The 27296-nt window shown below is 41.2% G+C and overlaps 1 protein-coding gene across 8 annotated transcripts; it reads right to left on the bottom strand.

Annotated features, from left to right (window-relative positions):
* Positions 1 to 467: 467 nt before the first annotated feature.
* LOC130177738 (target of Nesh-SH3) lies at positions 468 to 27296 on the bottom strand. Of its 8 annotated transcripts, none has more exons than XM_056389666.1 (23): positions 26914 to 27296; positions 19710 to 19889; positions 19501 to 19569; positions 19265 to 19397; positions 18641 to 18831; positions 17393 to 17436; positions 16580 to 16628; positions 15294 to 15359; positions 15011 to 15088; positions 11637 to 13481; positions 11033 to 11110; positions 10446 to 10622; positions 9623 to 9688; positions 6926 to 6988; positions 5687 to 5809; positions 5225 to 5314; positions 4852 to 5061; positions 4205 to 4310; positions 3417 to 3496; positions 2838 to 2867; positions 2571 to 2729; positions 2035 to 2157; positions 468 to 1657 (listed from the first exon to the last, which is right to left on the bottom strand). In XM_056389666.1, exons 1-23 carry the CDS (start codon positions 27020 to 27022, stop codon positions 1542 to 1544), a joined length of 4185 nt encoding a protein of 1394 aa, XP_056245641.1. In that variant the 5' UTR covers positions 27023 to 27296; the 3' UTR covers positions 468 to 1541. The 8 variants fall into 8 exon arrangements, with proteins under 8 accessions (XP_056245641.1, XP_056245640.1, XP_056245642.1 ...); XM_056389665.1 differs by having other exon boundaries at positions 9623 to 9691; positions 26914 to 27295; XM_056389667.1 differs by lacking the exon at positions 15011 to 15088 and having other exon boundaries at positions 9623 to 9691; positions 26914 to 27295.

Below are 27296 nucleotides of genomic sequence, written 5' to 3'. Positions count from 1 at the left end.
CACCTATCAGCACTACTAAAGCTCACTAATTGACCAGGTGCATGTTGTTCATTTAACCTGTACACTGAAAACTGAGGTATAAAAACAAATTGCTTTTTTAGTCAGAGTTTGGTATTGGACTATTTCTTGGTACATAAACTGGAGTCTCTTCTTGTTGCCTGGCAAATGGTACTGACCAAGGAATAGTTCAGACCCTGTAAAAAAAGCAAATTGTAGTTTTTATACTTTTGTATGGATTAAACAAAGAAACAACAAAGAAACAACAAATTATTAAATTTCAGAATTGCTGCTGGTGGATTTTATTGACAGAGCCAGACTAGTTGTTTACCAAATTTTACCCAACAAATGTGAGAGTGCATATCAATCATCTTATCTAAATCTTCGCAAGACAGCAAATAAGTGTATTTACCAAAATATTAAACCTTTAATTTGCCATAAAAGGCACTGAAGTCAAATGGAAATGAATATCAGTAAATATAAAAACAAGATTTATTGCTGGAAACATACATGATGCATCAAAAACAACTGCAGTCATGACAGATGTGGAAAAACCACTTTGAAGTAAGTTTGAACACAAAAACATAAATTATGTAATTTGCTAATGTCATTTCCACATTGAAGCTCAGTTTATTTATTTCTATTTTTACACACACACACACACACACACACACACACACACACACACAGACACGCACGCACGCACACACACACACAAACATATATATATTTCATTCTTTTATCAAATATAGGACTGCACGGGCATGAAAAATACAAAATTATTTTTTTTCTATGTGACCCCATAGAAACTCTGGGCTCAAACTTGGGTTTTCTTACAATAGATCAACAATTTGGCTTAAACTGTTTTATCTTTTACCTGTAATGTATCAAACTATCTGTGATCACTGGTATATATACTGTATTTCACACCATATACATATATGAATAAAAGTTTAATACTGTGCAAACTGCAACGGCTAATAATCCCTTAGGGCCAGCAAAAATCGACTCTGCATGTCTGTGTGTACTTGTATTTTACATAGTCAAAATGTACAATGAAAGTATGATTGGCATCTTTCTGTATACAAATGAGCAATGTGTGTGCTCACTGACATGCCAGTACTGGGAACAATTTTTACTTATTTCAAAAGCCTGAGCACACAGAATATTCAATAACAAACCCTTGATAAATAATATCATACACGTCATTACACTTTGGGAGCCAGCTTCCCAACATTTTCTCTGTAATTACTGAATATTCAACACTTTGGTTCACTTAAACTCCTGCATTCTTTTCTCTGTTGTGATATTTTTGATAAATAGAGAAATTGAGACCAATGTTACAAATGCACTCAATAGAGTTTTGCGACACCTAATAGTCCTAGAGGTTCACACGTGAGAGTAAGCCGAGTTCAAACAGACAGACCCATCTACAGTGTCCATGGTAACATGAAAGAAAGGCCCACTTCCCTTCAGGGCTAGATAGGCGTCTTCTTCTTCCTCACCACCTAAGAAGTCATCCTCCTGGACAGCTCTGTGGGGTCTTACCACTTTCCAGGTATGGGTGTGCCACATTCATACCAGCCTACATAGGTAACATGTGACTTTCCCCCAATCTCTCCAAAGCTGACCGGTTCCTGTCTCATTGCTCTGTAGAATCCTGATACAAAGACAGAAAGGATGGCATATAAAACTGCATCATCAGCATAAAAATGAATATTACAATTTGGAGGGGCAGCAATAATATTTTTTTATGTATATGATGAATAAAAGACGACCGTGAATAGATCCTTGTGGAACACCTTTAGTAACTTTAAGAGCACTTTATTTGGCACCATTTGAACCTACTACCTGGGTTTTCTCAAAGAAATAGTCAGAAAACCATTTAATGGGCTCATTTTTCTAGCAAAATATTATAATCAGCAGAATTAAATGCTTTACATAGGTCTATGAAAAGTGTTTTTGTCTTTAGAAACAATCACAGTGCACACAATGAAAGACACTGATTGTGTTATTGACCAATGCAAACTAAAATACCTAGCTTGCTTGGTAGCTCATCAGCAAACATCTGGTTGCCAGTCCGCCCATCCAGGAAGGAGTCTACAAACTGACAATGGTCCTCACCATGCCCCGTTTGATCTCCAATGTTGTAGAACTTCCCTACAGAGATGGAAGAGGCAGCTTTAAGTATTTGGCTGTTGAAAAAATCATGTCACATCACTGATCTTCTAGCATCGATTTTAGCAATTACCATCAAGGCAACATACATCAAAAAATGTAATGTTCCATGTCAAGTGTGAAACATCTGCTGAAGAGATTGTATGATACAGCTGAAAGTAGGCTATCTACTAAATGGGTCTTTTGTTGAAATTGTTTTATCACATTCTTCACTAAATGTTCCTCACTGGGTTAGGTCAATTTGAACCCTTCAGGCAGATAAAACCTTCTGGATACTGATGCCAAAAATGCACTGTTACATAACTAAAACAAGAAAGTTCCAGCATTGATGACATTGATCTAATGTCTTCCAAAGTAAGCAGCTGGTTGCTGCGCTCACGTTTCGGTGTGATTACCATTGAGCGAGTCACTCAGGTAGATCTTGTATCTGAGGGAGTTGCAGAGCTGGATCCCAACAAACTTTCGGTACCAGGTTCTCTTCACATACTGCTTTCCACTGCATTCAGAGTAGGCGTCTGCTTTAAAGGGGAACTGAGTCCAAATGGCATCTTTGCCTGTGATTAAATCATTAGAGGGTGAGGTTTAATAAGGTTCAACATTTAAAACAGTTCAACATTAGTGGAAAATATTAATAATATTTTCAAAAAGAGGACAATATTTACCTGAAACATGTTCACTCACTCGTGGATCCGCTAGAGATTTGAGAGAAAGTTACAATCAGAGCAACTTAGCACTTAGACATAGTCATGAGATATCGTGACTCATTGTGCTGGACAAACCTAGACCTACAATGTTGAGATCCAAAAGGCAGGGCTTTGATTGCATGAGGACAAGAGGACAATTATGCAAAGCTTTCCGCTCTCTGTGTTGTTTTTGTCAGTTTAAAAACACAACATTTGATCAACTGCTTTACGACTGGTGCAAATTTGACTTTGTTCATAGCACTCTGATCACCAGGTGGATGATTTATGTCTGTTACAAATGAGCCTCAGAGGACATCTGTTGAGCTGACAAGACCCTAGAGTCTTAATCAGTCACACCTCAGTGCCATGTTGAAATCATTAGACTAACAACTGCCTAACAGCCCACCCTCTGAGATTCAAAGCAATGCTAATTGCTGCCTCATAATTAGCAACATGTACGGTGGCATTAATGTGCAACTAATCAGTCTCCACTGTCAGAATAAACACTTCAGAGTTATCCACTAGTGTGACTTTAGTGGATTAGTATGTAAAACTTGCCTGATTCGGTGCTAAAAGACACAGGATCACTGGAGGGCCCTGTTCCCAGCTCATTCTTTGGCGTTACTTTGAATTCATAACTGAAATAGAATACATATTAAGAAAAAGAAAGTTCAGTTAGATACACAATAAAGGCAATAAACCAAACTTTTCAATCTGAATTACTCCCAGCTCCAGATCTGGGACGCATATTTTCATTCCTCTGACGGCTAACTATGGGTCACTCATTCTCTTTCTCACTCACACACACACACACACACACACACACACACACACACACAGCTGATGGTTATTCCACGTGCTGCGTTCAGATGTCCTGGCAAAATCTGGGACAGCAAACCCAGCCCAGGGGTGGGTTCTGGTGAATTTTGAGACTCCAGATGCCGAGATCTAATTAAAAACCCAGTGACCCTCTCCACCCATATTTCCTCAGCTTTTGTGTCACTTTGGCCATCTGCATGAGCTGCAAGAGCACAAATGACTCTGAACAAACCCTTAAAAGTAGCTCACTAATAGCTCTTCAGTGCAGTATATTACCTGTCTCTCTCTCTTGCTACAGCAACCCTTACTTATGTAATCATCCAGTAGTTCAAGCATACACTTTTCATTAAGCGATGGGTTTATTTAGACAGCCTTACAGTAATGTAAACCTTGCACTTGCTCCCAAAGTGTGCACAGTAAGAGTATCTGAACTGGAAGTCTAAAGGAAGAAACTGTAAATGGCAGGGTGTCTATCCTGTTTTTCCATGACATGATTTGTCCAACATAGTGACGTCTAAGTCACATACCTGCTCTCCGGTTTGAGATTCTCCACGGCCGTGTGTGTCTGGTTGGTCGTCAGTATGGACACCTCCTCTCCATGTGGTCCTTTTGTGGTGGATACAACTTCATACTCTGACAAAGGAGGCAGAAAAATCCTGAGGGATCTTCTAATAACACAATTTTACATTTCAGCTTTGAAACGCGACAAATAATTTAACCTCATTGCTTTGTTACCAGTTGAAAATGACAATAAAAAAGTGATTTTTGAACAGGGTGAGACATTTTGATGAGAGAGGCAGGATGAGAGATTTGGGTTTGGGTCTGACATTAAAAGGTTTAACAATTACCGCTGTCTAGTAACAGTTTTTACTAACGGTTAGGAAATCATGTGTTAATGCTTTTTTAGATCAATTATAACACTTTATCAAGTCTGGCTTATTGTGATCCATGGCCATCACTTAATTAATCTCTTGGAAAAATGTTTTATGAGTGACAGAGATTAACTGATTGTCCAATGAAGTACTCATCAAAACAAAACTAACATAACAAGATCCAGGCACCCAGATGCAATTTGAATCCTGAAGACTCACCGACATAAGGAGATTGGGAAGCTGAGAGCAAAGCCTAGTTCTGTCAGTCTTTAAAAATATTAGCATGTTTGCATGCACTATACCTCTGGTCTCATTGTCGGTTTTCTGCCAGTCAAGAATGACAAAAGACGGGCATCCCTCCACAGTAACCACAGTGACGTTAGAGGGTGGGATACGGGGAGGGCCGGTTATATTCAGATCACTGCCCTCCTCATCAGGGAAATAAGCGAGGGAGGAGGTGATAGAGCATGGCTCCTCTGGCCTCTTATCAGTCTTGTAGATCACATGGGGAGCTGTATACAGGAACAATAAAAACAGCAGTTATTAATTTATGCATGCTACCTTTTCCACCATTTTGTTTATTCATTGTTTAGTAGTGAGTAGCATTGCTACAGAGCTGACGTGAAGACTTTAAACCTGCAGTGGAGATGTAAAGGGGCTCAGATGATTTCTTACCTACAAACCGCTTCTTGCCCATGAAGTCTACCTCTGATGCTGGCAGGGGCCTGAATATGGATGAGTTTTCATATATGTCAAAACGGCTGCCTGAAAAGGAAAGAGGAGAGAGGAGTTGGAGTTCAGTTGATGTGCCAGCAGTCCCTGGCAGCTCTCGCTGTCCTCATTTTTACAGTTCTGGCCCTGGGGAACCGCCAGCAGGCCCAGCACCTGCTGTGGCCTGCATTGAGGCTTTTTGTCTGCCTCTGAATATTACAAATTTTCCTTTTCTTTCTCTTATTGTACCTGCAAGCTTAATCACCAATATATCCTGAGTATTACCAATGTGCATGTATTGACTCATACTCTCATTCATAGCTTTTTCAATCACATATTTTCTGAAGCTCACGGAGGTACTCGATTTTGTATCAAGGTATAAAAGCAGTTCCTTTGACAACACATTAAAAGTTGTGTTACTCGTACTGTTTAGTGCTGGGACAGAGGTGGTTGTTGGCGGTCTGCGCTCTTGCTTGGGCTTGGCTGTGACGAGAGGGAATGGCTTCAAGATGGCCTCCTTCTCTCCTTGTTTCAGGTCCATGGGTTTATCTGAGGACAGAGAGGAGTAGGAGGAGGAGAAGTGATCAGTTCTTCACCCTCCTCATCATCTGACTCACAGTCTCACACACAGTTGTGGTCCATCTGCTCTGGCCATCTTCACTGAGCAACTCAGTGGCCTTTTTTCCTGGCTGCTGAAAGATCAGAGATTGTTTGTTGAGTAATATCTCTTGTGTTCTTTAAAGGGGAAAAAGGTCTGCCAGAATACATCTGCTGAGACCAAAGATGCCCAGATGCTCAGAACCATGCACATATTCACACACATGAACACGCACACGGGCTGACTTATGTGAAAACAGTGAAGTCCAGAAAAAGCCTTAGCAATAAGGCAGCTGAGATATGCTGTTCCGTTATTTGCAGACAACAACTTAAGATAGTGGCTCTGAAACTGTGAGGGGTGTCGAGGCAGCTGAGACTTTTTGACCTTGTGGGAAAATGTGTAGTGGACTAAAGTTGAATAAATCATGTGGGACAAATAAACAAAAAAGGGTGTTTTCACAGTGGCAAGGCATCTGGACAACAAAACAACATGTAAAGTACAAGATCGATAGATTTTTGACGCGATGCTCATCCAGAGTCATGTCAAAGATTTCATTAAAAAAAAAAAAGAAAAGCTACAACCTGCTGTTGTACCCTGTTAGTTTAGATTGGCAGGAAGAACAGGGGAGAGCAGCTAGCCTGTCCAAACATCCATTTGCTTAATCTGTACAAGGACACAGATTAAAAGCAGGTGCTATTAAGGACTATTCCTTGGCTGGGCGCAGTGACTTCATGGAGTCTAACTCCTGGTGGTTAAGTGAATAAAGGTATTTCCCTAAATGTCAAGCTATTCCTTTACTGTGCATATTATCCTGATGAATTTAAAATACCAACTTGGGTTGTTTTGTTACTTACATCTCCAATATGGTACATAGTTGAATTAAATCGGTTTACAGAGGGGCAGGAATAAAATATTTTCTTAACTTAAGGAGTGAGCGAAACACACTTTTTTAACAAGCAGCTTAAGTCAAGTATTCCCCTTGGCTTGATGTTGTATGTATAGTTACAGTATATAGGACAAGGTGCAGCAGTATTCAGTGGTCAGTACATCCATCACTGTGCCCTCACCATGGTCACTGGGTTTCCCCACCAGGTTGGGTCTCTTGTTGACAGGAATAGGGGGACGCAGAACTGCAGGGAATCATGGGAAACAAGAGTCCATTTCAGATTAGAAAATCCAACTGAAACAGAACAGCAGGTGGTTGGCACCTAAGAGGAGATACAGAACTGAAAACAAGTGCTGTTGGTTATTTTAATAGTGCAATAATGATGAAAGAACATCAAGTTTATAGATTCATGAAGAGACATTTGTGTGTTGAATAAATGAGTGTACAAACACAGGCGTAACAAAAGCAACAATGAAGCACATAAAGCCAGGCACATTGCATGTGAAATGCTGAAAAGTCACTTTGTGAAGTGCTGCCACAAAACACTGCCATGGTCTTTAACTAATGAAAACCAGTCTGTGCTTGATAACCTTGAAACAATAAACCACTGCTTTAACCACTTTTACTAAAATCCCCAGAAGAATAACTCAGGAATTTAAAAATCCTCAGTGAATCTTAAAACAGGAAACCAAGGTATCAGGTCCAGTAAATTTTTTTCTATGATTTCAACTCCCTTGAATTAAAATTCTTTTGGATCTGATGCAGTTTGACCACCAAATTTTCAGGAAAATCCCTAGAGCACAAAAAGTACAATAAAATAACGATCAAGCCAAGCTATGAGATAAAGACCAGATCACTTTCACTCTGGACTGCTTTAATGAACAAAAGAAATGAATTGGCTTAACTGAATGGGATAAGTTATCACAGGGAAGAGCAGGGCTTTTGGATGAAAACACCTTTGTGACAAACTGTCAAACTCTTATTTCTCAATGTGAGGGTTCTGCCATGATTTAATTCTGTTGAACAAGCATAATCTTCCTTAATCTTTGTTGTGATATCTTAGAGGAGGTAGAGAAGCTCTGGAAGGCTTGACTCATTAAATATCTGTTACACGTTGTATTCGCTTAGTGATATTCCATTTTAAGTGAAGGGTTCATTTCCAGAGCATCCACTCCCCTCAACATTTGTCATTTTCTTATCTCAAAGATTCATTATTGGTCATTCTGTTGACAAGATTCTGTAACTGACTGATCGTTGATGCCAAAACACCCCAAAAACATTTCTTTTGGATTCGTTTCCTCCTCTCTGGAGCTGACCTTCCCCTTGTCGGCATAAGTAAGTGATCTTTGGCATCTCCTCCCTAGAGAAAAGAGCTGAGGCTATCAAGACAAACTGAAACATCTGCACTAATACACTTGAGTAGAGCCTCTGATTCATACATGGCAAAACTGACAGCTAATGGCAATCATATGCTCATATATAAAGTCACACAATAGGTTGATGAAGTGTAAATGCCAGCCACAAAATACACAAATACATAAGACAGAGGTACGTGAAGTATGAAGAACTGACAGCTCAAAAGGGTGATGTCATGGTTAACTGGGCAGGGAATGAAAACACAGCATTTTGATGTAATGTGATAAGATGGGATGTCAACAATATGTATGTCTCCGATGTATATAAAAGATTCTAGTCAGGGTACGACAGTTTCTTTTTTTTGCCGTCTCGCAATAAACTACTCAAACAGCAGGCAGGGCCTGTGCTCTGTGATTTAAAACAGCAGCAAGTGGTGTGAGTGTGGTTTTTGTCAGAAAACTTCATCCCCAGGGCGAGAGTGTGAAAATATATGCGATCAAGACAGATTATTATATATATTATACCAGTACCGCATTGCAATGCAATATAGTACCGCACTCAGATTTCTCAGATGGACACTGTCCTTTACACACGGCAGTCCACTACAAGCAGAGCCTTGAAACTATTTCAAGTTGAAATGCCAATGTGAAACAGAGCTCTATAAAACTGTCGAGGACGCACTCTAATTCACGTTTGCCAGAAGCACATTCTGTGCCTGCGCTTGTGTATAATACAAAGTTGCAGAGTGCTGTTTGGAATAAGTAGTAATAATTTAGTTGCATGTTATTTACCTCATGGAGGCAGGAAAGTAAACTATATGAAGATTACATCTTCACTAGGGAGTTTTGTGCTTGGATGTGTGTGCAGGGTGGCAGGCAAAAAAAAAAACTATTCTTTTCTGTAGAGTTGCTTCCAGAGAGCCTTGCGACTCCTTGAAGACCTCTGAAACTGTCCAAGTTTCCAGAAATAACACACACCAGCTGTGACATGGGACTGAAGCACAACCTGTCTTCACAACTCCCAACAACGAGGAGTGAGCAGAGCGTCACAATTAATAAGATGTGGTGGTTTGCATTACTACTTGAGATGGAGTCGATTACTCTAATTAACTGAGCCTGTCTGGCTGAATGGAAACAATGTGATTGACCAAAAAAAGGGGCAAACCACAGTCACTTTTCATGAGAAGCAGGCTAAAGCTATTCTCAGACTAATTCAAACTATTTCCTGATTATAGGTCCATATGTGCGGTAGTAATGTGGAGAGGAAAGGTGTATACCAAAATTAGAATGATATAGAGCTTCAGTCTCAGTCAAGTATAAGCTACTGGGACTATACATATTGGACAACACAGACAACAGACACAAAACATCACACTGACAGACAAGTTGAAAAATCACAGAGCATGAGAGGATTGTAACAAAAGCACAGATCAACGTGACTTGTGTGGGACGGGACATAACAGTGCCTCTTAGGTTAGTGAATGGGGAACACGGAAAAGGTGATCATCTTGGTTTGTCTTTACCAGGATTTTCTTTGGACCACACCACAGGTTTAGGAAGAGCATTGCCCCTATGATGCGCCCCATCGGCTGCTGGAGGGAGAAAAAGGTCCGTTATAAAATGCTTTGTGTCAGAGGAAAGTCAGAAGGAAAAAATGCCTTTTGTCTTTCTGTCTCACCATGTATTTTCTTACTTTTCTTACTGTTCAATGTTAGCAACAATAAAGCTTGAGAATTGTTTGTGTTTTCAACCTGTTTTTACAGATGTTCTGGATATACAAATGGACTATTTCTTGACATTTCTGACTTTCTGTTCTTCTGTAACTCTTTGGGGAGTTTGTGAGTGTGTTGAGAGAGGAAGAGAAACAGAGAAAAAGAGAGACTGGCTGCAGCGGCTGTACTGTGTGCACAGTGCTTGGCTTGGCATGGTTGGTGTAAAATGTGGTGTGTCCTGGCCAGTGCTGTGGCTAAACTTCCCGCCCGGCCAGCATGAGGGACTGTAAATCATGTTAACGATCCTGACCCCCGAGACGCTACTACTGCTTGTGGTAAAGGTGTGAAATACACACCAAGCACATGTGGCACAGCGTGGAGAACATATGGACTGTGAGAGGAGGTGAAGCAGAAGATAGAGCTAGTGAAAGAGAAAGGCACAAGCATTTAAATGTCTATTGTATGCATTCAAACACAGATCATGTGCTAAATCAAGAGGCATGAGTTTGTTTGTCTTCTCCTGTGGATGCACAGCTGCAGACAAGAGCGTGAGTGAGTGCTGACAGGAGAGGATGACCTGAGGTAGTTGCTTGGGAAGAGGGAATTAGAGGAAGGGAAGTGAGGACTCCATTACCCCCAGGTGTGCTGGAGCTGTGAGAAGAGGTGAATGTCTTGGATGGAGAGATTGGTCTGACACCAACACGAGTGGAATGAGTAGGAACCCGTGTGGTGTTTCTTCCTGCTGCAGGAACTGATGAGTTAATGGGAGAACGAGGATCTTCAGCAATGGATGATCTGAGGATGCCAGTACCTACGTATGCAGAAAGGCAATTGTGGATGTTAGGTTAAGGATGATCCTCTTCAGAGTTTGACAGCTTTACCTAAATGGAATAAATGATAGAGCAAATCAGTGAAAAAGAATGTAGAGGAGTGGACAATGAATGAAATGACAGTGAGGAATAAATGAGATCAAAAGTTAGCCAGACTGGTCTGGTTGTGAGTGGGCAGGGGTGAGGTGACTGTGCTGGACTGAAAATGGAGGCACATATGGAGGCAGGGGTAATGGATTGGGTGGGGTGTGTAGGGTGGTAGAATGGAGATGGAGATGGGGAAGCAGTGGTATCATCCAGTGGTTTGAAGTACAACTGAAAGCACTGGGCTTCCATGTGGCTTGACAAAAAAGCAGAGATGGTAATGCGACAAACATGTCATGGTGTTTACCATGATTGTTACTACCGGCTTTCTCTGTAGCCAGGGCAGGTCTTGGGAGAGGCTTGCCCTCTTCTGGTGGACTAGGAGCTGTATGAAAGAGAACTCACTTTTTAATCTAAGATAAAAATGTATATGAAAATATTTTTTACTTTTAAAGGGGGCATATCCTACCCTTTGTTAAAACACAAGGAGATGATTTTTTAAATGAGGTTTTAAATCAATGCAGCTAGAAAGGGTGTTTGTTTTGGTCATGATATCCATGAAGAGTAAACGCTTACATCTACTCAGACGATTCTGAACTCTGGAGGACCACCTTATGTCACAAGTGTATATGAGCTCAGTTTGTTTTACCAAGTGAGAACATTTAATCATGTTTTGGAGTAGTTTCTAAATATAAAATCTATTGGATGGGGATATATTTTTACCAATTAATTGAGATTACCTGAAAAGCTGTGGAATTTATTAACCGGATTCTGACAATAACTATCTGATTTTGTATTCTGCAAAAAGTTCAAATTCAACTGAAATTTCAATCAATATGCCCCTTTTAAAATGTAATTTGAGATAAGGTCTTAATGCTCAATTTGCTTATGGCAAAATGTAGGGTCTTTACCCGTAGGAACTGTCTGCCTTGGGGTGACCTTGGTGGGATCAGAGTAGGTCCTGGTCTGAGACTGAAATGGAAGCCCAGGTTGAGGTTGTGGTTGGGGCCTAGATGCAGGGTGTGGCTTGGGTAGATGTTCAGGCTGGGATTGAGTCTGGGTCTTTGGAGGAGGATGTGGTTGTGGACTGGGTTGAGAATGAGGTATGGGTTGGGTCTGGATCTTTGTTAGAGGCTGTGATTGGGGCTGTGTCTGTGTTTTTGGCTGGGTTTGTTGTTGGTCCCTGGTTTGGGCCTTTGGTTGAAGTTTTGGTTGCCTTTTTGGTTGAGGCTTTTGTTGCTTTTCTGATTGAGGTTGTGGTTGAGCTTTTGGTTGCTTTTTTGGCTGTGGTGGTTGAGGCTTTGGCTGTATTTTTGGCTGAGGTGGTGATTGGGGCCTGGGTTTGCCCTTTGGCTGAGGCTGTGTTTTGGGCTTGGTTTGGTCCTTGGGTTGAGCCTGCGTCTCAGGCTTGGGTTGGGAAAAAAATATCTTTGGTTTAGATGTTGGCTCAGCCTGAGGCTGCTGCTTGATGTTTAGCTGATACTGTGTGTTGGTCTTTTGTTGAGGCCGTGTTTGGGTTTGTGGCTGAGCTGTAGAATGAGATTGCGGTTCAGGTTGGGGCTGGATATGAATTTTTGGCAGTGCTTGCTGGGTATAAGGTATTGGCTGGGGTGTTATTTGAGGTGTGTGATGATGTACCATAGGTGTGGACTGAGGAGTTGGTTGAATTTGTGATCGAAGCTGGATCTGGGTCTTTAGTTGAGCTTGTGTTTGATGCTGGGCCAGGTGTTTGGGCTGGGGTGTTGGCTGAGGATCAGCCTGGAGCTGGGTTGTGGTTTGAGGCTGGGATTGGAGATGTGGCTTTGGCTGAGATTGTGACTGAAGCTGGGTGTGGAGTTTCGGCTGGGGTGGTGCTTGGGGTTGTGTTTGACTTAGGGTTTGGGGTATGGGCTGAGGTGTTGTTTGAGGTTGGGTTTGAGGTTGAATCTGGGCTATGAGCTGGGAATTTGGTTGGGGTTGTGGTTGGGTCTGGGGTACAGGCTTGGATGTTGGTTCTGGTTTGGTCTGGGGTACAGGCTGGGATGGTGGATGGGGTTGTGGTTGAGATTGAGCCTGGGGTATGAGCTGCGATCTTGGTCGTGCTGGCGGTTTAGTCTGGGGTATGCGCTGCAATTTTGGTCGTGCTGGAGGTTGAGTCTGCGGTATGAGCTGGGATGTTGGTTGGGGTTGTGGTTGGGTCTGGGGTACAGGCTCAGATGTTGGTTTGGGTTCTGATTGGATCTTGGGTATGGGCTGAGATATTGGTTGTGGTTGAGTCTGGGGTATGAGCTGGGATGGTGGTTGTGGTTGTGGATGGGTCTGGGGTACGGGATCGGATGTAGGTAGAGGTTGTGGTTCGGACTTGGGTATCGGCTGAGATTTTGGTTTGGGTCGTGGTTGGGTGTTAAGTATGGGCTGATATCTTGGTCCAGGTTGTGGTTGTGTCTGGGGTTTGGGCTGGGATGTTAATTGGGGTTGTGATTTTGGGAGTTTGGGAGATGGGGAATAGGGTTTTGGTTGAGGTTGAGCCTTCCCATGGGGCTTTAGTTGAGGTTGTTGGGGTTGGAGTTGCGGGTTTGGTAAAGGCTGTGAGAGGGGCTTTTGTCGTGGTTGACTCAGAGGGTGCCCTCCATGTTTATCCGCATTTGTCTGGAGGAAAGGCACAGACGCCATGGTGGGTGTAATGTGTGGTGGAGGGTGGAGCTTGGAAGCTAATGGGATTTCCAGGAAAGGAGGCAAGACAGATCTGGAGAGGTCTCCTCCTCCTCCTGGGTTGTCTAAGAGAGAGAAAATATGGCCATTAAGCCACAACACTGTGATGTAAAATATAATATTGTGAGTGAAAGGATCCTTTACAAAATGAAACTAAACAAAATATTATTTTATTATCTAGAAAATTATGAAAACAAGACAAAGACAGTTTGGGAACAGCTGAAATTTAGATCAGCAGAAGTGCCAACAGCTACTGGCCCAAGAACTCACAGAGCTGATCTTGGACTGAAGCACAGGTTAAACAATAACTCACAACTGGCAAGAGTCTGATAGAGGGGGTCCAATTTCAAAGGCAGACAGACCATATGGAGGTATTTGCAATGTAACAGCCGTGTTACTACAGACAGACTCAGCTACCATGGCCAGGATGCTTGTGAGTGACAGCCATCCAAATCCATTGGCTGTGCCTCTAAGATACTATAACACATAAGGGTTTTATAGTTGGCGATTGATCGCTTGCTGTGATTTTGATGGACTATTCTAAATTGTTGATTGATTGTTCAATCTGATCAGGTATTCACCTCAGCGAGAGAGAATCACAGAGAAAAAGGAAGGAAGAAAATAAGAACATAAGAGTAGATAACAGGGTATTCCAGGCATTTGGAGCCTCTTCTCAATTTAATGCAATGTAATGTCTAAAATACCTCTCTTTATTGCCCACCAGCATTTGTACAGGCAAGACAAGTTTGATAAGAACCAAGGTTACTTGAGAATATAATAGCAGAAACATTTTGGAGAAGGGGACACAGGAAAACAGGGTAATACAGGTTCAAGAAAAGAAGACGACATTCTGATATTCCACTGAAGTTCCTGCTGGAGAGAGGGATGTCTAGTGCATGCAGTTTTCTCATGCAGACTACACACCAATGCCTGCGTTGCATTGAATGCAAAAGCTTCAGGTTTGTAGTCAGCAAAACTCTCGAATGATTTTACTGAAAATACTAAAAGAAATATGATGGATTTATAAGTGGCAAAGAAATGAGAAGCAGATACAGGACAATTAAGAAAGACAATGAGTATATTTGAGATATGACTGATCTCAAAATAGCACCCAACAAGGTTCTCAGAGCTGGCTAAAAGTCAACTCTTTCTCAAGGACTGGGAATGGTCCTCAACAGTGCTGTTGGCTAGTGGGCTTGTGCAAAAGATTTCCGATTCAAGTCATTTCCTGTGATTAAATTGTGTAGATTATAATGTGCAAATCAGTCATTGTAAAAATAACTGAAAAAACAGATCATTAAAACCATCATTAAGACTCCTTTCAAGCTTTCTTGTTCTAATAAAATGCCATGCAGCCAAGGCCACCTATCTTGCGCTGATTGCAACCTAAATAGCTGACAACATCAGCTGGTTTCCACTGGGAGGGCTGAGCTACTGTACTTACTCATAGCATGCCACTCTCGCTCATGCAGCTAATTACGAAGAACACTGTAAAGCACTGACAGCCTCTCAATTACAGTCCACTAAGTCTATGATTGCAGCCGCAATGAGAGCCGTGAAGCTTTTTCAAAGAGAACTATGATTCACTGTTTACCGATTGGCTGTTTGGTGACCACAGGCAGTGTGGGTCCAGGGGTCGACAGAGATTCCTGTTTAGTAGTTGTGGTTGGAGCTGAGAAATATATTGTATGTTAACAGACCTTGGAGAGAAGTTATCACTCCCATAGAATGTACAAAAAAATAGTTCATGTACAGTAAACAATGAGCTGTAATTTCCAGCAGGATAGTAATAAAAAAGTCAAGTGCAATGGTCAGACGTAGGGTCAAGAGTTTTTTTCTGACCGTTGAACTCTGTTTTAGGTCAGAAAAGTCATTACCAAGAGTTGTCTTTGGGGCTATGTTCCGTGAGACGGGCAGTCTGCCCTGGGTCTTGTTATGGAAAACTGACAAAGACAAAGGAGAAAAGATTAAAGTCAAAGAGTCAACTTAAGATGCCTTCAAAGTCCAAAAAAAGGTAAAGGAATTATGTTAATGCATTTATATTTCTTGGTTCCAACAAGATCCATGGCAGGCATGTTAAGAACAATATGGTTAAATAAACAATCATCTGCCACTAGGGGGCAGCAGAAACAAGCTGTGAACACAACTCTAATACTGTCCAGTATATTGTCACATTTTAAGGTGATATTGAACTTGTTAGCAAACAGTTGCATATTTCCACATCCAGCAATTACAGAGTAACAAACATTTACTTGAAATTGTGTTTCTGTCTACCTGGTGAATGTACAGTGGAGTCCAAAAGTCTGAGACCACTTTCCCATGAATGAGAAAGTCATACTTTATATTCACTCTCATTTTAGCACTTTTTCAGGGCTTCGCTAACTCCTGGAGGAACATCCAGCTCTTCAACTGCTAAAAGCTTTTTCACCAACTGCTGGGCAGGTACTGTACTGTGGGTGTGTGGAGCTTTTTTTTGCTGAAAACAGCTGCCTGCTGGGGTGAGAGTGAATCAAACAGAAAAGATATGGGCCGTAAAACCAAAACAGAAGTTTTAACTATGGAGCTGAGGGAAACTACTGAGCAGGGTGATAATTGCCTTTGGGCTCATCCCTATGAGCGACCATCATTGCATTACACTGTCAGATTTGTTTGATCCATTGTTGATTGTAGCTGCATTAAATCTCTGGTAAAGTAGGATGTCTCACTAATGCAAAATAGCTGTTATATAGCTTGTTATAGACTTGGTTGTGTTTATTGTCTATATACTGTATGTCTGTATATTGGCCTTCATATAATAATACGATCTGAAACAAATCTTGATTTCTTTAGCATAATATTTTATGCAAAGCCTATCATCATGGACACACAGTTTAAAAAAAACTTTACTGTACTTGGCATCTGCAATAAACCCGCAAAATCAAAATTGTGAATTTAAAAAAGGGCGAAGTGAAAATAATGAGGTTCTGTCTGTAAAAAAATAATAATCAGAGTTCTAGTTAAAATTCTTCCAGTGCTGAGTCTTAAAGCAGGGGTCAGTAAGAAGGGCTGAAACAGACATTTCTGAGCAGTGATAAATCATAAATGTTCTGCTGCTGTATTAAAAAGTATTCAGTGGGTTTGACCAAAGCAACGCAACCAAAGCAGTGTGTTCCTGTTGGCTTACCATGGCGAGAAGCAAAGGGGAAGGAGTCTGGACCTGGCGTTAAAGGTTTCTGGTGGGTGACAGACAAGAAGACAAGGGGAAGAACTGGTCATTAGTCATAGTAATGAATGCAACAAGTCCAAAATCCTCAATTTCATCTCTTTTTCTCTTTGTTGCCTAACTCTTAGGCCCTCGACTCCATGTCGAATTGGTGATGTCTCCGGTGAGAAGCTTGTTATTCAAAGTTTCCTTCTAGAAAGGCAAGTGTTGCGACTGATTCTCAACAGCTGTGATGTTTTATGGGTTTGGGGCCAGGAGCACGTGACACAGCAGCCATGCCCTGTCAGAAAATCAATGCCACCTTTCCCCTTTCAACTCATTTCCACGTCGTTATCCTTCCTCTCCTGTCCCTCCGTCTAATCTCCCTTTTTTCCTCTCTTTTATTCTACTCCAGAAGTTAGCTAGCTACAAACTGTTCTCTTGGCTTGGCCAGACCTGGCTGCACTGATGCTGTTTCCATTGAGCAGTTGGATGGAAAATTAATGAGGCAAACAAGCCTGAGAATAGCATAAGCTCACTAAAGTGCACAAAACAGACTCCAAAGTATACTGCATGTTCCAAATACACACCCTGTTCCCAAAAATATTTATTTTGAATAGAGGAAGTGTACCTGTGCAGTCTCACTTCCCTCAGTTTATTACACTTATTTCATTTAGCACATAACTATTACCACCTGTATCCACATATTAATACAATAAGATTCTAATGTAACATGTCATAAGATTAGTTGTAATGCCCTGGTAAGAAATTTTAAAAAGTGTGTCCAATACATACCACAGGAGTGAGAGGCCGTTTAAAGATTTTCCTGATGGCCTTCTCTAGAAACACAAGAGAAAATTCAGTAAAGTCAGTAAAGTGGAACTAAAGTCAAATAAAACCATATTTCAAACATACTTTGCTCAAGATGTGTATTAATCTTAGAACAAGATAGTTTTGATTCAGTAACACTGTCTGATATCTCAGTGTCTCAGGGATTATACTGCGTATATACATGATGTCACGATGGTCACTAGCACTGACTAAGCATCGGTGAACACTTAGTCAGCATTGGCCATTATGTATTCACTTGACTGACTGAACAAACAGATTTTTACACAGGAAAAGTCATGCAGAAATGTTTAGACTATTACAACTAGACAGAACAGAAACAACATGAAGTGATGCTCTACACCAGTGACTAACAAAGCACAGGATTTTCCTAATGAAACATGTAATAAAATCAAAATATTTTGTGGCCACAGGCAACCAGAAATCCTCCTGACCAAATGATAAATCTGGCTGAAAATAGAAGGGGCCCTTCCTGCTTTGACCCAAAAATAACAGCAAGACTTCCAGCATTTTCTCACACTAATTATCAAGCTGTGCTTCCATTTATGATGATTAAATACCACATTAAAGCACTGACAACTACCCCACTATCAAAAATGTTCTGCTTTTATTCTGAAGAACAGAAGAACATATAGGAAATATTTTTGTTGTTGATGAAACCCACCTTTACTCTTTTTTCTCAAAAACTATATATACACTCTACCATATATGCATATACATTGATGAGCCATACCATCATGACCACTGCTGCTTCTTAAGTCCATGCCTCAGCTTCAAACCGCTGAGGCATGGACTCTACAAGACCTCTGAAGGTGCCCTGTGTTATCTGGCGCCAAGTTGTAAGTTGAGAGGCGGAGCTGCCACAGATCAGACTTGCTCCAGCACATCCCTGTCACACCTTGGGCCACTGTTGATAGGTACTCACCACTGCTGACCAGGAGCACCACACGACTTTGATGTTTCACAGTCATCTGGCCATAACAATTTGGCCCTTGTCAAAGTCACTCGGGTCTTGCTCATTTCTCACTTACCGCCTTGAGACAAAACATCACTGATCCTAATGGCCTTTAGTTTTACAGGATACTAGGTTGTTTTCCCTGTGATATTATTCCCCTCTCCATTCATAGCAAATGGTAGCTTGGCCACTCAAACGGGGTGAGGGGATTGTGTAAAGAAAACTGACATCAAACATACCCTCAATGCCCCCCCTGCTAATGTTGTGAATGACCGGCTTGCTCCACGTTCCAGTAGTGTCCTTAGAGCTGGGCTGGACACCAAACTCATACACTGTGTTGGGCTTCAGATTGTCAATAACCGTGTCACTCGTTGGGCAGGTCTGGTAGTTCCATTTCCTGTTCCTCTCACGATAACGCACTGTATAGTGTCTGAGACAAAGACAAAGGACAAGAGATGCTGAGAAGATGCTGTGTAGTGTATTACTGTATATTACTGCCAGAGTATGAACCGCACAGTTACTGTATAATGTCCTGATGCTGGGACAGAAATCTTCTACCCCACCCACAAAATGACTAGTGTGTATGCCTCTATGTCTTCATTCAGATTTATTCCACAAGGCGAGATGAGACCAAGCTTTTCATATAAATACAGTGAATTATTTTAGAGCAGGAAAACTGGGTCACATTCAGTAAACTGTGTTATGTGGATGAACTTCACCTTTTCACCATCTGTTTCTATGCTTACCAAATGTACAATACAGCCAGGGTACATGAAGTGAAAAGGCTGAAAAATTTCCATGCACACGTGCATCTGTACTCTGTGGCATGACGTGTGTGTGGGTGTGTTAGTGTGAAAGCTCACCCATCCTCCAGACATTCATTCATGATGTTGCCTTCATAAGGGGTTTTCAGCAGTGTCCCCCAGGATAAGAGGACTGAAGTGGGTGTCACCGACCCAATGACTAAGTGTAGCGGCTTCTCCAGGTTCACTTTACCTGAGAATGAATGGACGCATCTTATACATGTATACATGTCCATCTTAATGCAAGTCACTTTGATGGGGATTTTGTTCCAGTAAAATTCTTGTACAAGCCTTACCTGTGCACTGCTTTTTCACCTCATTGGTTGGGATGGGCTGAACAGCAATGAGGTACTTGGGCTCAGCATCTAAAAATAGAAGAACAAACTAGAAGATAGTTACTCTGTAGATCCTGAGCATGCGCACTTGTCTCCCTTTCAGCTGTGACTGAAAAGGTCAAGATACAGTTAACATAAAACAAGGCAAAACACACAACAGCGTTTCTTACCAAACTCAGTCTCATATGGCTGCCCATTCTCAGGAAGTTGAATGAACTGTTTGGAGAACATGCTGCTGCCGTAGCCCAGGATGTAGCCCTCAAGCTTGGTGTCAGCGTTGGGACGCAAGAACTTCATCACGATGGTATCTCCTGTGACGCTGATGCGAACTTTCATGTTCTGACGTCGCACTGGTGAGGCAAGAGAACACACCGTTGTCCCATTTAATTTCCAAATATTTTCTGGACATTAGGCAATAGAAAAGGAGGCTGTGCCCACTGAAGTCCAATGGAACTATTTAATGATAAAATGCTTTCAGTCACTGAAGGCCGAATAATTGCCCGGAGGAGTTTCAGAGCTTCTAATGACATCAAATACAGCACACCTGTGTTTTTTCATGCAAGTATCCATAGGAAATGCAGTTTAATATCATAGTTCCTAAGTTCAATATACATAGGAAATGCCACAAATACAACATGACAAAAAATTGGGATAAATTAACTCAGATCAGCAAATCAAAATCCAAAACCCTCAAACAATCTTCTTTCTCTTGAATGGAAAGCTTGCAAGAAAGAGTTAGGAGTTTCATACATGTTTTCTAACAACCTGCACCTTTCCAGATTCAACACTTCTCACAGTCTGTTCTCCATCATTTCACAGGTACACTCTAGGAGTACATTCAGTCAAATTGGATTTGCTGCTGGTTTAAGTTTTGCGGAGGTGTAAGTTTTACTGAGAGCTAATAATGGTGATTTTATTAAGAAAGCACAATGCTAGAAGAAGTACGTAAAAACACTTTTTATTGAGAGCTTTCTAACCGAGTGAGAACATTACTTTTATATAGAGAACAAACATTAAGGGTCTGCCGCCTACAAGCATCACTGTGTATGCTGCAGCTTCTATATGATCTGTAAGTGGGTGCAAGACATGCGTCTGCTGTCAGAAGTGGCTTTTGAAATGGATATCCTGTTCCTGTAAATCTGAATCTGTGAGCATGTGCTATTAAAACTTGAGGTCAGAAAGGCAACGTTAAGCTTGTGTTGAGTTCATAAGACCGTGGTTTGAGAATACATGCACAGACAATATTCTTTCTCTTTGTCTCTCACATTCACACACGCACACACTGATGTCACTTTACAGGAAACTGCACATTTTCTGCCAGACGTGACTTCTACAGAATACAGTCCTAATCAGCAGAGCCTCCATGGGGACAGATATCAGATGAGGACAGGCATCACAGGGTGGATTGCAAAGCTGAGGATTTAAAAAGGCTCATTCATCGACAACAAACAACAGAAAGATGACATATTTTTGAGACTGTTTATATTTCTATTAGTGGTGTTAATGGTCTTTTATGGGTTTAGAATCGCCCTGTGTTCCAATTTCCAGAGGGGGGTTAAGATTTTTGTAAAGTTCAGACTTTAACATTTTTCTTATTACTCAGTTTCGGCAGCATCTCTGCCAAAGGCAGGCTGAGGGATGATAGTCTTCATTCATCACAGCTCTGTATGCCATTTAAGTGATGAACTGCAGTCATTGCCAACTAACCAAACCCAAACATTCTTCCCTGTAATTACAGCTAAACTGAATTGATCTTTGAGTCTGCATGATAGTGAAGCACGCCATAGCTAGTCAACAGACAAGCAACTCTTAAATCTCTGCAAACACAATGCATGCAAGAATTTGTTTATTTTTTTCTCTCATTACTTGCCTCTGCCATGTGTCCTTTGAAACTAGCCAAGAATTGGGTATGCAAACAATTAGCCAGTTTGTAACAGGCATGCATGCATCAGAAAACACAGATGAATGCAGCTGGGCCAGAAGTGCGACTGACAGTTGGCTTGTGCACATGCAAAACAATAAATAGCACCAGTGAATACTTGATGATACGGGATGATAAATAGTGACCATTAGTGATAGAAAGATAGACAGGTTTGTTAAATGAAACCTGCTTATTTTATTGTGTTTCTGCTTTTTAGAATCGGGAGGAATCCAATAAATTAAATCATATTTCCATCTCCCCTGTTTCTATCATTTTTATACCACAGTGGAAATTACAAATGAGTCTATGGGGGCTTAAAACTCCACCTCCTATAGGCTACAAGGCTTAAAACAAAGGACTTTCTGCCTGGATTATGACTTGTACTATATTTCTCCACAGCACATGTCCTTGGCTCAGATTAACGCTTCATAGCATTAAATGAAATAGTGGAACTTTTCATAAGGAATGATTCCAGCAGCTGCCAGATGCCAGAACAGACACTGACAGTGGAAGAGGGGGAAGCCCTGGATTTGAAAAATACCCTCATGCATTTCCAGCTATGTGTTCCCTATCAAAACTGCATTTGTTTTGATTTTCTCATCAATATTTCCAATAAAACATGAGTGAGACTGGTTTCAGAGGGAGAGGGGAGAGTGTATGTAACATTAGGAAACTTTTGGCAGCATGTTTTAAACTCCAGTACAAGCAAACACTGGCTCGGTCCCACGACAGCCCATCCAAGGCCCGGCCATTTGGCCCACACACCATTTAGGGACTGTTAAGACTTATCAGTATTTCCAGAGTAGAATGAATAAAGCTTTAGGAACAGATCCAGTCACAGACCTGGTGATCAATCAACTACGGTACAGAGGAAAATGACTGACATTTTTCTAATCAGAAAAAAACTGCTAGGCCACAAAGTCATGTTGTAAGTTTTTGTGACGATGAAATGTGAAGAAAATAATGAAAAAACAATTTGAATTTGAATTCTTCATGAGGGCAGTTCTGCTGGTGACTCTGACCCTGTCAAACACATGAGATCACTGAAGAGTTACAACCTCAATAAAAGACTTGCAACTAAAGTATAATTAAATCCACAGTCCTTCCCTTTATAGCTACGGATGGACGACTGAAAAGGTCTGCTAGGCAGAACAGAGCTTCTGTTTGAAGTTGTTAACATTTCTTGTTGGAAAGTCGATGCAACGACTATGAGAAAACACTAAACGAATACAAAGAGACGTGTAAAAGGAAAGCAGGAGACAGCAAAATGTGCACAAAGAAAAACATCTACTAAGAGATGTAAAACTACACAAAAAGCTATACCAATGAGACGCTAAATGACAAGACCCAAAAAAGATGCAAAACGGGGACTAAGAGACACATAATGCCCACCAACAAACTTAAAACAACCACACTGAGACCTAAATAAAAAAACTACATAGAGAGACAAAATGGTTTGCAGTCCTTTTGTGTCCGTATCAATCTGGTGTCTTTTTTTTTTTTTTTTTTTTACATGTCTGTGCCCAGGGGCCCATCGTCTCATAATCCATCAATGTTAACAACTAATCTACCACAGGGAAATATTTACAGCAGCAGAAAAATATGCCACTATGCCATAATACAGGGAAAGAATAAATCTGTGTTTTAATAGTTCAACTTTATGTTATGAGGAGTTGGTGACAGATTTTGGAGACAGCTTCACAAAACAGTGCCATTCACAATGGGGATGACAATCTATTTTATTAAATACTGTAATCTCACAGTGAAGACTAATCCCTTCAATTAAAACATCATGACACACAGTCTATCCCCCTCGAGCAGAAAGCATGACTAATTCATAAATTACTATACAAGCCGATCCATCATAATTCTGGCAGTCAGCCAATAAACACATCAGATTATGCAATAAACAAATGCCACATCGTTCAATAAACATTTCACCATTGTATTCATCCTGTTTTGGACAAATAGCCAGACAATGTAATCCTGCTGGCCTGAAAAAGAGAAACACCCTGAAACTGGAAACTCAATCTTGGCTGAGCGGAGAGGTCTATCTTGGCTCATCAGCAGTGATGGATGATCCTCCGGGAAAGGGACTAGGTTAATGGGGTTGTCAGGATAACACGCTCTCTTCATATTTTCATATTTTCTTCATATATTTTAAGCACATTCTGTGTTTAAAAATAAATATTCCAATGTGCATCTGTACAGTATGTGCACTTTGGGCATCAACACATCCTGATTTACAGTCTGACATTATCAAACCATAGATTTCCACCATCGGCAGCTCTCTCGTGCTCCACTGTCTCTCTCTCCTCTCTGGGATCAGATGTGGAGAAGGACTGCAGTAGAGTAAACACTTTGAGAATAAATTCACTGAGATCATCTCAAGACTTTCCGACGAGGCTGATGTGTAAACTAATGAACTATAAATATCTGTAGCAAAACCTCAAAAAAAAAAAAAAAAAAAAAAAAAATACAAGGCTTGTATTGTTTTCACAATATGCAATGGAAAAGAACCTTTTCTGCTCTTTGTTGAAATTAAATCTGGTAGTTTTGGTGGATGGAAGTGACACAGTAATGAAGTCATGTCAGTTAGGCTTGAGCAGCTGGACATTGCAGCTGAGCTGTACAGACTGTAAATCCCTCTGAGCAAATGAGGCTCTCTAGATTGGGGAAATATATTGCTCAACAACCCCCATGTATTACACACTTACATATCCATAGAATCAATTTAATTCACTGTAGATGACACCCTTCCCACCACACTTACATACACACACACACACACAAACACACAATATCATGCCTTTGCATGCACGATGCCCTGAGTCAGAGTGATTTTACGCAGCTCTGGTGTACAGTATTTCAGCCTCTCAAGTTTCTGTCTTGGAAGAGAAGAGATGGAGTGGATAACTTGGCTTCCTGCACAGCAAAGACAGAGACAGATGTTTTATGGCCTTTGGTAAAACAGGCACCTTCATTTAAGGCAATAAAGTGTGAAAATCTCTCTGAGCCTTGTGCCAGCCTGATCAGCAAGGGTTTGAAATAAGTTGGTGAGCAAACGAGCTGCAATGACATATATTGGCTCTAATGGGAATAACCTGAGCCTGCAGACTGGGGTAACTCAGCCCTCTGAATATCTATTGTAATTCACCTGGAGCCTCTTTGATCCCATCCTTCTCTGGAACAATCACATCTCTTGGGCTCACAAGAGGCCTCACCTTGTGCCCCAAGCGGGAAAGAGCCGTGTCTGGGATTGTACTCCCACATTTTCCCCCCTGCCTTGGCTGCTTCCATGCAGGTCTCTCTGGTCTCACTCTATATATCCCCCCTGACAGATTCAACGGAGCAACAGCTGTTTTCCTTTCCCCTGTGGCATTACTCCATCCCATCCTTCCCCTCCTTCACTCAATCTCTGCTGTCCTTTATGTGTCACCAGCCATCTTTCCATCAACCTGATCCTATTTCAACTTCCTAAAGTGCTTTGAATTCATCTGTCTTGTCCTCTAATCTCCATTGCTTTCCACTTTCCTTTCATATTTCCCTCTCATTAATGTGTACAGGACATGAGGCCATGTTCTTTCTTGCTCAGCTGCAGTTTCTACATCATATATTATCCTGAAGTGAGTTAGTGCCAAATAATGTCTTGCATTACAAGAGATTCAACTCATTCTGAAGTGCAGATCATCAAACAGTGCAACTCTGACACCAGCATATTATGCATAATATCTATGACACAATAAAGCAAACACACTTTTTGCATAACATGTTTCCTTCTAAAACCATGTGCTGATCCAAGAGGAACAGAGATATGGACATTTAACTCTCCTCCCAGAGCAAAAACACAGACAGCCCCTTTCATCTGAGTCCCAAAGCTGCACACTGAGAACTGTCTGCAAGCCAAGTTCAGCCAGCAAGTTATACACACAACCCTTTCCAATGTGCCCTACCCTTTTTTATACTGACTCCAGTCTGCTCACCTCAAATCACTTTTACTACCATCACAGTCTTCAAAGGACGTCTAAGTTTAACTCGCAAAAATAAAGCATGGCTGTGAAGCATAGACAGAGATGGAAAGCAGAATTCAGTGTCTATGCATGAGTGTGAGTGTGAGTGTGTGTGTGTGTGTGTGTGTGTGCGTGCTGACACGGCAGTGGGATAATGAGACAATATGGAAAACGTATGTGGAAAATGTGCTGTTTTCCATGAATGTCATGAGATTCCTAATCAGACTGAGTAGATTGAATAAACTATAATCTAGTAAAATCAGTCTTGGTTATGGTTTTCCTTTATGGTTTGTTGGGAAAGAAAACACTGCATGGGGGGTGAGGCGCTCTTACATGAGTTGTCTTCAAACTATTGATAAAAACCTCATTGATTTTGTCTGTTATTATATATAATGCATGGTGATGAAAGGTGATGTGATGACTCCCCATGTTGCTGTTGATACTTTGGAAACCTTTTGGACATATGTAGTTTTCACTGGCCAAAGAATTACGTGTGTACTTCACTGCCTGTGTTTAATTTTAAAGACTTTAAAGACTGTTTGAAACAAATAAAACAATAAAAATATCTTGCCTAAAGCAATAAATGAAAATAATTAGCCAACTTAAAAAAACTCATCTGATTGTCTGCTTGATGGACACGGTTCCTGGAAAGCCATCCCATTGGGTTGTCTACAAGCCTAACCCCCTGACCCCAAACCTGGAGGAACTTTTTTTTTTTTTTTTTTTTTAACAAAAACAGTATCTGACCTATTTCACTGCGTCTGCCTGATCTCCTCATTACAGGGAAATTTGGATAAACCACAGGGATTGTTAAAACTGTTTTTACAGTTTCTAATCAAGGCAGTGTGAAAGCCTGACAGGTGGCTCAGGACAGGAAAGCTCCTTTTAGAGTTGGGGTTCAATAGCATTTTACTGAAGCAGAAGACAGTATCGAAACAGCTCTTGGAACCTATCTGCATATTTCATCACTTTTGTTCATCTTGTGCATTTGGGGATTTCTGCAAATTAGAAACTGCTGATAACATTTTCATTTTTGCAAGCAAGGCATTTCCAACGTTCTTTATGATATTAGAACGAAGATTTATTAAATTGCATCCATTACTTAATGTACTTTGCAGTAAATGGTTGTCTTTACTATTGTCATATATCCATCTTACTATGACATTATCTATTCAAGCCTATCTGAGCATGCATTTGGCAGAGGGCAGAGACCATGGAACCACCAAACCATGGAAAAGCAATCAGTGCATCACAGGGCTAACAAAGAATGACAATCACTTTCACTTGCATCGATCTTGGACTGTAAGAGGACATCCACAAGCAGAGAAGACCATTATGACCAAGCATTGGTCCACACAACAAATGCATAACATGTGATCAATAATGTTTTCTGTTGTGGATATTTAAGTACAAGACAATAACATGAGTGCAGGTATCACCTACCTCTAATCCTGTGGGGAGTTGAGGGACCAGACAGAACTATCCCAGTGAGGAACACCATGAGGAGAAGGACCAGAAAGGTGTGTGAGTGGTGCATCCTCATCATCATCATCTCTGCTGTGGCCGACTCTGAGTCTCAGGTGCAACAAGCTGCTGTGATCTGATCTCACAACAACACAGACACAGAAACACGAAGTGGTCACTCGCTGATAGAATAAATCTTTAGTAACAGGTTGAGGGTACTGTGTGCTGCAGCTGCAGGAGTCAGACTGGATGTTTGTGGAGTGGCTGGACTACTTCTCTGAGTTGGTGGCTCTCAGGACTAGTGCAGCTCACTGGACTGGACTTGTGGATGCAGCAAGCTGCTCCTGCACCATCTATACCTC

This window comes from Seriola aureovittata, chromosome 11 (assembly GCF_021018895.1).
Source record: "Seriola aureovittata isolate HTS-2021-v1 ecotype China chromosome 11, ASM2101889v1, whole genome shotgun sequence".
Taxonomy (NCBI): Eukaryota; Metazoa; Chordata; class Actinopteri; order Carangiformes; family Carangidae; genus Seriola; species Seriola aureovittata.
Note: the sequence above shows the minus strand (reverse complement) of the source record. Positions and strands in the feature narration are given on the sequence as shown.